This window comes from Leucopleurus acutus (assembly GCF_964270905.1).
Source record: "Leucopleurus acutus genome assembly, chromosome: 19".
NCBI lineage: Eukaryota > Metazoa > Chordata > Mammalia > Artiodactyla > Delphinidae > Leucopleurus > Leucopleurus acutus.
Genome location: NC_139161.1, coordinates 19,978,213 through 19,990,520, shown reverse-complemented (window position 1 = coordinate 19,990,520; position 12,308 = coordinate 19,978,213). Strand labels below are relative to the sequence as shown.

Below are 12,308 nucleotides of genomic sequence, written 5' to 3'. Positions count from 1 at the left end.
AGGATAGACACCAGAGATGCGGCTAAATAGCCTACTGTGCACGGGACAGCCCCTGCCCCAGAGAATTCTCCAGCCCAGAAGGTCAGTAGTGTCGAGGTCAAAAAGCCCTAGGTCAGCCTGGCCCATGGGTTTAATTACTCCATTATAGCAGCCACAGAGCCATAGCCACGTCCAGAAAGGAAGCCTTGTAATACTGAGCAGGGCTCTTTCTAGCCCCCAACCACATGACACCTGCCTCAGCTTATAAGTGTTTGACCAAGAGGCCACATAGAGGATGTGACCCAGAGCCTGGGGCCGGGGTCTCTGCCGAGGAGCCTGGGATGCTACTGAAACTCAGGGTCTGCTTAAGAAGCCAACGGAGGAGGCCTCACCACTCAGGCTGAAAGAAAAAAGAAACGGGCCTTGAGCTGGCCTCTCAGAAGCCCGGGAGAGAAGGAGAGGTTCCAGGGCTGAGAGTGCAGGACACTGGACTCGGGCTCAAGGCCTCCACTCACCAAGGGGGCCAAGGTTGCCGTATGGCCTCCTGGGAGCTGCCCGCCCACAGCAGCCTAAGGGGCTGGGTGGGATAGGCCAGGAGCTGGAGTGAGATGACACAGGCTTGAGGTTGTCCTGGAAGCCCCTTCGCTGATTCAGCAAGACCAGAAGCGAGGGCTCGGGGTCAGGGCTTTCTTGGCCTCTCTTTTCTATGGGTAGGGAAGTGGGCCTGCGTCTCCCCCAGTGGGTGTCAGTGCCAGGGAGAGAGCCAGGGCTGCGGTGCTCTAAGACCACGGGGAGGCCAGGGACTCAGGCTGACCCCTGACCGTGCCCTGCCCTCCTGCCCAAACTGATGGCTCAGCTCTCTCTCTCTGAAAACGTGTGATTCAGCCCAAAGCAGGAGCCCTCCAAGAAGGTAATTAATGGAACCTGCCAGACCTGGAATGGCAATCCTCCTGGGGCTGAAGAGCAAGTTCAGCCAACGCCTCTTAGAGGAACAATAACCACAGATCCTCCAAAGCCCCGCGGTGGCCAGGACGTGCCTCCCTCACAGGGTCAGGGCACGGCCCCTCTGCACCCGTCCCGAGCAGGGTATTGATGCCTTGGCACGGGAATGCCTTCCTCTGACCCAAGGTGAACCCCAGGGCCCATGGGGCGGGGGGACACATGCCAGTGCTACTGCAGGGAGCTAGGTAGAGACCCATCCTGGGGACCCCATTTCTCCTCTCGCAGCCCTTGTCCAAATGGGGCAGGACAGAGTGCTGGGGCTGAGGCGCTACCCACACGTCTAAAGCTTCCTTCTTTGCGTTCTGACAAAATCACCTCTGCTATAACGTTTCCAGGGAAGGGGAGGGAAAGCCCCGTTATGAGTGGCCCCTGCAGAGGAAGCTGAGCTTAACAGGTTGTCACACAACAACAGGAAAGGGCTTTTATTCGCCCCATTTTATAGATGAGGCAGCTGAGGTTCAGGGAAGATAAGTCACTCGTCCAAGGTCCCCATAAACTGGCATCTGGCTCTCTCTACCCCACCAGTTGGTGTCTTGGGGTCTTGCTGCAAACTCGGTGTCTGACCTCTGAGGGTTCCATTCTGTATGTGCTAAAAGATAATAAAATACCACTAGCTAACATTTGTGAATACTGTGTGAGACACTCTACATGCATGTAGAGCAGTCCTTGAAACAACTCTGCTATTGTTATTGTACCCTTTTTCCAGATGAGGAAACGAAGGCCCAGAGAGGTTAACTACATCGCCCAAACCTGAGTATGACAGGGCCAAGATTCAAACCTCTGGCTCTAGGGTCTGCGCCCTTGACTACTGCCGGGTCAATGCCTTTCAGGCCAGTGTTGGCGCTGTCCCATCCAGAGGGCCTTCTCTCTTGCCCTCTCCATTCTCAGGCCTCCTGTCACCCAAGACCCAGCTGGTGGCTGGGCCTGCATCCCACAGTGGTTAGGCCTGTGCAGCTGCTGGTCTGATGGTCAGCCTGTCTGGCCTGATGTGAGCTCCAAAGCTTGGGGGCTCGTAAGGGTACTTACTCAACGCAAAATGTCAAAGCCTAAATTGTCCTAGGAAATTCCCCATCCAACTCCTTCATTTCACATGTGGGAGAAACTGAGACCCAGAATGCCAAGGCCCGGGGCAGCGGGAAGGGAAGAGTTTCGCATGGATCTCTAGCTCTACCACTGATTCACTGTACATATGGTGTACATATGGGGGTACATATGGGGTACATTGGGGGTACCTATGGTGACTCATCGTGGGCCTTACGTTGAAATGGCTTCTAAGTTTCCTTCAGCAATGCCCTCTGAGGCTCTAGTTCTCAAAAATTTATCCAGAGTCACCAGATTGTTCATCTGCAAAGTTGAGGCCTAGACCTCATCCCCCAGCTCCTAACCCAGCATTCCTTGCTTGAATCCTGGATCAGGCTCCTCCCTCCTTCCCTCTCTCCCTGGACAACGGGGGGCCTGGAGCCCAGGCTGGCTGACCACCTCCCAAAGAGTCCTAAGGCTCCCTCACAGGGGAGGGGTCTCTTGTGAAAGGCAGACCCACCCCAGACCCTGGACCCGGGCCCTCTGTCAGCCCTCCACCCTCAGAGACACCTGCTTGACACAGCAATCCCCAGGAGCCTTCTCCAGCCTAGCCTCAAGGCCTCAGGGCTTCACGTTTCTACATAATCAGCTTTCTAAAATCCCTTTTATACCGCCAGGGTTCCCCAGAAACGCCAGCAAAGGCTTTGAATTAGGTGGACCTGTTTCAACCCTACTTCTGCCACAGACTGGCTGTGTGACCTTGGGAAAGTTACTCAACCTTTCAGTGCCTTGGTGACTGCAACTGAAAAATAAGCATTAGAGGAGTTAGCATTTGAGAAGCACCTGACCCACAGGAGCTCCCGGCAGGCGCACTGGTTGCAGTGCGAGGGCTTCTGATTGCAGTAGCTACTCTTCCCTCCCTGTTACAAGTGAGGAAATGCGAGCTTCTCGTTGTTAGATGACCCGGCGGAGAATTCTTCTGGGCCTCCTCCATCCAGTGCCAGCCCATTGCTTTGCCTCCCTCTCTGGTTTCTGCAGCCAGCATGGCACCCACAGCAACCAGACAGGTGACAGTTGGTGGCATTCCTGTCTTATTTCCCCCACTCAGTCTTACATTTCCTGAAGATAAGGGCTTTGTCCTCCAAATACTGCTCCTGGCACAGGGGAGCTCTGGCTAACCGTCCAAGAAGCTGTTTCAGAGACACGCTGTCTGCTGGCTTTAGGTGAGAAGGAATATCTAGCAGGAATGGTATCAAGTGGGGTCACCCCAGCTGCAAATCTCATGGGAAAAGCTGCCACCTCCTTATTTCCCCTCGTGTCGCCAGCTGCCCACGGAGGGACAGGTGACCCCCAGGTGGGCACGTACCCAAGACATGAGCGAATGTCCAGAGCCACGTCTAAGGCAAGAAAGAGCAAAAGAGAAGAAAGTTCATGCATTCGTGCGACAGCTATTTACTGAGCTACCCCTCTGAGGACTCAGCAGTGCAGGGAACAGACACAGCCCCTGCTGTCACAGGCCAGGCTCCCAGGACGCAGAGCAGCCCATAGACAACCTCGAGATCAGCTCGTCCAGTCAGACACCTCCATTTAAAGATGTGGAAACTGAGACCCGGAGGAGAACAGGGACCAAAGTCCTCAGGGAGAGAGGGGTGGGCATGCCCCACGCCTGCTCTGGGAAAGCCAGCCTGAACACAGCACACACCCCTGGGCCCTAATCCCTAGTCCCAAAGCTGCCCTCTCTGTGGGGAGGAGAGAGGCCTGCTGCCTGCTTCCCGGATTGGCTGGAAACCCAGCCCCACCTCCATCCAGGGGCAGGAAGTGGGCTGTCTCTGCCCCCCGAAGATGATTTAAGGGCTCAGCCAGGCATGAGCTATCCCTAGGTGTGGGCTTCTCACTCCACGGTCAGACAGGGGACGGGACTTGGCAAGTTCCAAGGGCTTCTCTGCTAGCCTGTCCCTGAATCCCAGCAGAGCAGGAATGGGAACTCAGGGGAGATAGAAGCAGCCTCCCCTTCCCACCCCCACAGCTCAGGGTCTGGCCCGGAGAGAAGGCTCACTGGATGAGGGCTGAGCCCCCATGCCACCCTGCACCTTTGCAGACGTGGTAATTTTTGCAAGCAAAGAAGACTCTTCGGTGGCCGTTTAGGCGACCTGAGACCGCTCAACAGAGGCCCGGAAGTCGGCGAGGCACGAGCAGCAGCCTGGCCACAGTGGGGTCGGAGAGTTCCCAGAAGGAGCCTGGCTGAGCCCAGGACGTTGGGGACGTGGAACCTGGTGCTCTGGGCTTGAACCACAGCGTGAGAGACCAAGGTGGCATGTGACGACAATCTTTCTGACTGTAATGGCTGTGTGACACTTGAACAGGCTGCCCCTAGAGGTTAAGAAATGGGGTTCAGACCATCACACCCTCTAAGGAAGAGGTTGTCAGCTTCTGTCACCCTTATGGCATCCAGGGAAAAAGCAAAGGTCTGGAATCAGAGAGACCGTCCCAAACCCAGTTTCACTGTTTCCTAGTTTATGGCTTCTTTCAAGTGACTGAGCTTCCCTGGCCCTCGGTTTCCTCTTCTGACAACTGCCTCTGAAGTCTGACCCCACAGCTTCAAAAGCTGTCTGGAGAATAAATGAGATGCCATCCATTGAATGCCCTCCCCAGAGCCTGGCAGTGTGCAGACACTTAATAAATTCCGTTTCCTTCCTCCGGCCCCAGGGAAATCGGGCCTCAAAGTGTGTACTCAGGAGACACATTCTAGATTAAATCTCCCCCAGAAAGAACAGATGCCACCTTCTCTCCAGTCACGGCTGCTGGGTGAGGAGTTGTACCCAGCGAGACCTACGGGCTCCCTCTCAGAGGGCCTGGCCCTCCTCCCAAATGATCTGATTCTAAGGAGAACAGCGGCACGTCCTACCTGCTCTTCCCAGCAGAACAAAGAAACCGGTTCTCCCTCTCCCCACAATCCTCACCCGAGCCCAGCCCAGCCATGGCACCCAGAGTTCTCCACTTCCTCATTCCCTGCCCTCTATCAGGAGCTACGAATCCTAAAGGAAACAGCCCCAAACCAGAAGCGACAAATCAGGTGTGCGTGGATACCGCTGCTCTAATGAGCCCTCAGGTGGAGACTGGTGACTGGAGAGCAGGAGCAGGATTTAGACAGAGAAGGGCAAATAGGGGTTGGTACTGCTTTGGACTTAAGCTTGGAGAAATCAGGGAGGACTTCCTGGAGCTGGTGTTTTTCCCTCTGGGCACTTTCAGTGCTTTGGGGGGGATGACAGCTTCGGGGGGGATGGGGGCCAGCTTTGCAGGGGGGCAGAGAGGGGAACTGGCTCAGCCACTCTGGAGGTCAGGTGTGCCTGGCTGGAAAAGAGGGGAGGTTCAGGGGTACATATGGTGAAGGCCAGAAGCAAGGAGGAAGGTCCTGTCAATGAGCTGTGAAGAACCAGGGCCTGGGGTCCCAGAACAAGCCCTGGTCTTGGAGTCATACAGGTGTGGGACCTAGCCCCAGCCCTGCCGCTTACTACCCATCCACGAGGCCTCTGGGCAAGTCATCAGCCTGACCTCCTCATCTGTAAGCTTCTCTAAGTTCCTTCATCTCTAAGATGGAATAATAAATCCTGACCACCGGCAGTTGGTTAAATGAGACCCATAGGCGGGTGTGCCTAGCACAGTGCCAACCACAGAGTGGTGAACCAGAGCCATCGATTCAGTCAACCATCCAGTAAGTGATTAGTCCGTGTGTCCAGCCCTGTGCTAAGTACAACACACTGCTCTAAGGGACCCCGCCTCCTGCTTCTGTGATCACTAAAGAGGGTAAGCAAGACAGCAAGTCATCTGAGCCACCTGATTTGTCCCAGGCACCCCAGGTAACCCAAAGGGTGACCACGCAGGGACGAGTTCAAAGCCAGGGGGAGATGGCAGCGTGTGGGCCCTGGGCTTCCTCAGAGGCCACCAACAAGAAAAACTGGACATACTCCCAAGAGATATTTGCAAAAGGAAAAGCAATTCTTTATTGCATGGACATGGTGCAAACCATGAGCTTGTTACACAATACGGCTGCTTCTCGCACCTCCCTGCTGTAAGGGAGGTGGGAAAGCTGAGGCGGGGTCTGGGAAAGCATGGGAAGCAACTAGGAGATGAGGGGCCCCTTGAGCTGGACCCTCTGAAGGCAGTGCCTGGAGTTTGCTTTTCGTTTATTTTTTTTCTTTATTTATTATTATTATTATTTATTTTTTTTTTGGCTGTGTTTGGTCTCCATTGCTGCACGCGGGCTTTCTCTAGGTGCGGCGAGTTGGGGGCTGCTCTTGGTTGCAGCGCGAGGGTTTCTGATTGCAGTGGCTTCTCTTGTCGCGGAGCACAGGTTCTAGGCACGCGGGCTTCGGTAGTTGTGGCTCGTGGGCTCTAGAGCACAGGCTCCGTAGTTGTGGCTCGCGGGCTTAGTTGCTCCACGGCATGTGGGATCTTCCTGGACCAGGGCTCGAACCCGTGTCCCCTGCACTGGCAGGTGGATTGTTAACCACTGTGCCACCAGGGAAGCCCGAGTTTGCTTTTCTGGTCCCTCCAGCCAGCTGTCCACTCAGCCTGGGGAGGGTGGGGATGACGGGGGTGTCTCTCCTGCGCTGGGCACTTAGATGTCTCTCTTTCGAGAAGAAACCACCTTCCCATCCGCTGACTCCTCAACATTGATGAGGACTTTGCCGCTGCCACCACCTCCCAGGGAGGCTGTAGAAAGAAGAGGCAAGCTTTGGAGTGGGAGACTCTCCCTGTCCTCCCTCCCAAGGGGCCAGGACCTTGGCTGAGCTCTGGGAGAACTGCACAGCACGCCTGATAATGGCCATTGGCCAATCCGCCCAGAGCTGCCAGGAGGACTGGTGCGGAATCACTCGTCAGAGAGATTGGCGGCGGCAGCGGCAGGTGTGCTGTGCAGTGAGCAAGAATGTCAGGGCTTTTAAGCTCTACATAAACAGAAATTAATCACGGGCATCTCACCATAAGTGCATGAAGGTGGGGCGGGTGGGGGGGGAGGCGGGGGAGGGGGAGCCGGGGGGGGGCTATACCCTGGACAAAGCTTACTCGTCCTGGAAGGTTCTCAGTAAATCTTCAATCCCAACCCTACCTGGGGCTGATAGAGGGGTCCCACTGGGGAAGAGGTACCTACTGGAATGGGCATGTCCCCACCCTACTGGGATGCTTGGCCTCTTTCACCTTCCTCCCCATTCCAAGAAGAATTGTGGCTTCAATAGCTTCCCTCTCCCCTCAACTCAGGAAGAGTTAAGTCTCTTGGACTTCTCTGGCGGTTCAGTGGTTAAGTCTCCACACTTCCACTGCAGGGGGCACGGGTTCAATCCCTGGTCAGGGAACTAAGATCCCGCATGCCGCCCAGTGTGGCCAGAAAAAAGAAAAGAAGAGTGAAGCCTCTTACCTTCTCTGGTACCAATGCCAGCCATCCTGAAAGAGAGGGGGCAGCAGATGTAAGCAACAGACAAAAACTCAGGTCTGCCTACAGGAGGCCCCGGGAGACAGCTAAGCCGTCCTCTCCAGCCCTCACACCACCCTCACTCCTACATCTGACTTCTTTAAAGCCTGGGACACCCTGAGAGCCACCCCCAAGCACACAGATTCTGACCTATGACAACACTCCATCTATTTCATGCTGGAAATGGAACCAGCATTAAATCCAAGACCACGAGCCCAACTGCTATCATTTACAGAGGGTACACAGGTCCAGAGAGGTGACAGGACCTGCCCAAGGTAGCGGCCAAAGACTAGAGCGCAGAGTCCAGAACCTCTTACTCCTTGTTCTGTTCTCTTTTCACTGTAGACACTGCACTTAAGATGACTCTCCCCACTCACCTACAACCGGCCCTCCCTCGCTGCCCCCTGCACCCGAGCCCCTGCCTGGCGTCCTGGCCCTCCAGCAGGCTGCGGTAGGTGGCGATCTCCTGCTCCAGCCGCGCCTTGATGTCCAGCAGCATCTTGTATTCCTGGCTCTGGCACTCTATCTCACTGCGGAGCTCGCTCAGCTGGGCCTCGATGTTGCTGATGAAGCCCTGGATCTGCTGCAGCTGCAGGGCGTAGCGGCACTCGGTCTCCGCCAGCGTGCTCTCCAGCCCGGCTTTCTGGTGGGGCAGCAGACCAACAGACATCACATCAGGCTAGACAGGAAGCCGCCGAGGGCCTGGGGAGAGAGGCTGAATGGATGGCAAGGAACAGCCCCAAAGGGAGCTCGGGAACGCCAAGGCTTACACAGTCATGGAGGGTGGGAGAGGCTGGGGTGGGTGGGGTGGGAGCCAGACCTTGCTGAGCTGGGACTGCAGCTCCATCTCCAGCCCCTGCACCGTGCGTCTCAGGTCTACGATCTCCGTCTTGCTGGTCTGGATCATCTCTGTGTTGGAGGCCACCTCCTTATTCAGCTCCTCTGTCTGTAGGTCACGCACAAGACAAGTGAGCTCCACGGGCCTCCCAGGAGCTCAGGGAGCTGGAGCGGGGCTGGCAGGTCAGGCCCACCTTGCTGAAGAACCAGGCCTCAGCATCCCGGCGGTTCTTCTCCGCCATGGCCTCGTACTGCTCCCTCATCTCCGCCAGCACGCGGGTCAGGTCCACGCCCGGTGCTGCATCCATCTCCACGTTGACCTGGCCAGCCAGCTGGTTGCTGAACTCCTTCATCTCCTGCAGGGTGGGTGGGGCCCATTCAGAGACAGAGGGCGGAAGCCAGAGCTGAGTCTGGGGTCCCACGTGCCAATCCCGGCTCCATCCCTAACTCACCACGTGACGTTGGCTCTGCCCCATACCCATCCCGGGCCCCCGTTTCCCACTGCACGTGAAGACTTTTGATCGCACGAGCCCCTCAGCACTAAGGGTCCCTCCTCCTCTCTAGGTCCTGCCGAGGGAGGACCTCAAGACAGTAGGGCCTTTGTGTCAGTTCCTGAAGCAAATCAGGACAGCAGTGCCCACTGGCCACCTGGCCTGGCTGTGGATCAGAGGAGAAAAGGGGTCTGGGTCGACAGTGCCCCTTCCTCTCCACGGAGACCCCCCTGTTGGGGGGCGTGCATATCTGAACCACGAAGCCCTTCCCCCAACTATGAGGAGGCCCCAGAGGCCCCACTCTGCCTCCCATCAGCCCCAGCCACTGCCTGGATCTCACTTCCTCGTGGTTCTTCCGGAGGTAGGCCAGCTCCTCGTTCAGGCTCTCAGTCTGCAGCTCCAGGTCGGCTCTGGCCAGGGTCAGCTCATCCAGCACCCTGCGGAGGCCGTTGATGTCGGCCTCCATGCTCTGGCGCAGGGCCAGCTCGTTCTCATACCTGGAAAGGAAGAGGGAACCCAAGTGAGGAAGGGTGAGGGGTCTGGGCCACTGGAGTTGGGAGAGGGGGCAGAGGGAACATACTTGAGTCTGAAGTCATCCGCGGCCAGCCTGGAGTTGTCAATCTCCAGGCTAACCCGGGAGTTGTCGATGGTGGCCGCCAGGATCTGCAAGATACAGGGAGCTGGTGTCTAGAGGACCCCTCCCTCTTCCCTGTTGCTCTCCCTGCCCTGCACCCCAGGCGGGACCCCTCACTAAACATCTCCCCTCTGACACCAGCAACGGAAGCCTGTAGGGCCCCGGGGCAGAGTCCAGGCCACCACTTGGTCTGTCCCAAGCCACCCTCCTCGTCTCCAGAACATGAAAGACCAAGGAACCAGGGTTGAGGAGAACCCCCTGTGGAAAGTGCCTGGCCTGGAGAGGGTGCCCTCTTGGCGGTACTCCACCAGCCTCCCCTATAGACAACTCACGGTCGCCGGCCTCCTGCACAACACAGCCATGCATCTACAGAACATTCCAGTCCGGGGGAAACTGGAGGGCAGCTGCAGAAACTGGTGCAGGTGAGTGAAGGGTGAGTGAGTGGCTGGGAGAGCCCATACCCAGTTCCAGGTCTCCGAAGGTCCAACAGTGCTTTTGTCACCCAAGACATTCGAAGGGTGAGGCAGGCAGTCCTGGTGTTCTGGACTCCTAGAACTGGAGGTTCATCTCTACACCTCCGTTCTTGCAAAAAACCCCGAGGAATGCGCTAGGCAGAGCCCTGCTGGGTGTGAACACTGCTCTCACCTCGGCCCCTACTGGTCGAGACCAGCGTGCCAGGATCCCCAGCACTGCCAGGTTGAGCAGATGTGTGCGGGCATCCACACCTGGAACGCATTCCCCATGCTCCAAGTTTGCCGAGGTTACACATCATTGCCTGGGAAGGCAAGGATTTCCCCCAGGCGGCTGGCACCAGCCACCTGCTCCCCTCTCCCTGACGCCCGAGGACTCACCTTGTCTCGGAGCTCTTCGATGGTCTTGAAGTAGGGGCTGTAGTCCCGCTCCGGGCTGGTTGGGCTCTGCTTCTGGTACCAGTTGCGGATCTTCACCTCCAGGTCAGTGTTGGCCTCCTCCAGGGCGCGCACCTTCTCCAGGTAGGAGGCCAGGCGGTCGTTGAGGTTCTGCATGGTGAGCTTCTCGTTGCCAGAGAGGAGACCGCCACCGCCGAAGTCACCAAAGCCACCACCAAAGCCTCCACCCAAACCACTACCAGCCGCTCCACTGAAGCCGCCCCCATAGCCCCCTGCTGACCCCGAGGAGAAAAACCTGGCAGAAGAAGCTGAGATACTGCGGCTCCCACCTCCCCCATAGAGACTCCCCCCACCAAAGCCTCCTCCCCCAGCCATGAGGGAACCCCCCCAGGTCGAGCCACCCCCAAAGGTGGAGGAAGAAGTCTGCAGAAATGTGGTGCTCATGGCCAGGCAGCAGCCCTGAGCTCTCAGCAGCACAAGCAAAGCTGGCAGGAGGCGTGAGCTGGGCTGAAACCCGAGGTCTGCACCTGTCACCCCCAGCCCCAGGCTCCTTATATACCCCTCCCAGGGTGTTGTGGGGCCATGTCTCCTCCCCCAAAGGGAAGCCAACTCCTTCTGCCTTCCTGACAAACACAGCCACCTGCACACCTCCACGTGGCTGGTTTGGGGTTTTTCTTTTCTTTCTATTTTTTTTTTTTTTTTAATGCAACAAAAGAGATGATTCAGAATGAATGGTGTTTTGCCCCGGGCCATGGTTTTAACACTTGGATTACAGGTTCATCTCTACTCTCCAGGAGAAAACCGAAAGGAGCAAACTCGCATCACGTCTGCCAGGCCTCCGCCTGCACTCTTAGAGGCTCAGGCCAACTCCACTCTCCGCTGGACTTCTCTGCTGCCTGCAGGTGGCCGGCTCCCTGCTCTCAGTTCGAGAATCCACTTTTCATCGCTGCCCTGTGCGGTCCCTCTCACAGACCCCATGTGCGAGCCTGCGGGCTCTGGGGATTGGCGGGCAGAGGTACACAGAGGAATGCAGGGCCCACAGGGATAGGCTGAGGACAGGAGAGGGATCCTGAGTCAAGTTCCAGCTGGGGTGACCAGAGGGGCCAGCATCTGTCACTTCCCTGATGCTCCAACCCTCCACCCCTCTCCTCCTCTCCTCCACCCCTCTCCTCCCCCCCTCTCCTCCTCTCCTCCCCCCTCCTCCTCTCCTCCCCCACCCCCAGTCCCCCTCCTTCTTCTCCAGCTCCCCCACACCGGCCCTCAGCCCCATGGCACTGGCATTCTCACAAAAGCCAGCGGGCTCAGGGCAGACAAGGGGCTGATTGATGATCCCACCGCCTGCCAACTACATGTCACTGAACCTTTCCTTGCTCCTGGGACAAGTTGGGGCAAACCTCTGCAGATAAGACAGGACCAAGATCCAGAAAGCCCCTGCTTTCTCCAGGGAGAGGCAAGTCACTGCACAGCGGCGCTAGATTAACGCTGTTTGTCCCGTCAAGCACCACGAAGCTGAGGAGGGATCCGATCCAGAAAGCTGTATGTGCCTGAGCACCATGAGGGGGTGGGGGGATAGAGAGGCCCGCAGGGCGGGCTGGAAGACACCTCGGAGATCTTGAAGGTCGAGGCACCGCTTCAGAGAGCAGGAGGCTGAGGCCGGAGAGGGGAGTCCAACACTCGGGAGAGCCCTTTTCTCCGCCGCCAGCTCAGGGGCCCGTGTTCCGGGGATACCTGATGCCTGTGGGCAGTGCCACCGGAGGCGTGGCCTGGCCCTCTGGCTTTGGCTGCGGGGTTTAGAGACAGCCAGGGGTGGGGAAGTGAGCAAGACCAGGCTGGAGGGTCAGGAGGAGGATTCCTGGACCACAGCTGCAGCACCATGAGGCTGACGGAGCTCCGGATTCCCTGGGACCTGGCTTCAAGCCCGGCTCTACCCATCACTGCTTGGAAAACCTCGGACACGGTACCATTCAAGTCTCAGTTTCCTTGTTGCAACGGGCACTCTCAGCTCCCAC

At 57.4% G+C, this 12,308-nt stretch overlaps 1 protein-coding gene across 1 annotated transcript; it reads right to left on the bottom strand.

Annotated features, from left to right (window-relative positions):
• Positions 1-6,619: 6,619 nt before the first annotated feature.
• LOC309975748 (keratin, type I cytoskeletal 15-like) lies at positions 6,620-11,068 on the bottom strand (the record flags this gene model as incomplete). Its single annotated transcript, XM_082860973.1, has 8 exons — positions 10,282-11,068; positions 9,377-9,459; positions 9,137-9,293; positions 8,500-8,661; positions 8,289-8,414; positions 7,879-8,111; positions 7,415-7,440; positions 6,620-6,714 (listed from the first exon to the last, which is right to left on the bottom strand). Exons 1-8 carry the CDS (start codon positions 11,050-11,052, stop codon positions 6,620-6,622), a joined length of 1,653 nt encoding a protein of 550 aa, XP_082717099.1. The 5' UTR covers positions 11,053-11,068.
• Between the last annotated feature and the right edge of the window lie 1,240 nt (positions 11,069-12,308).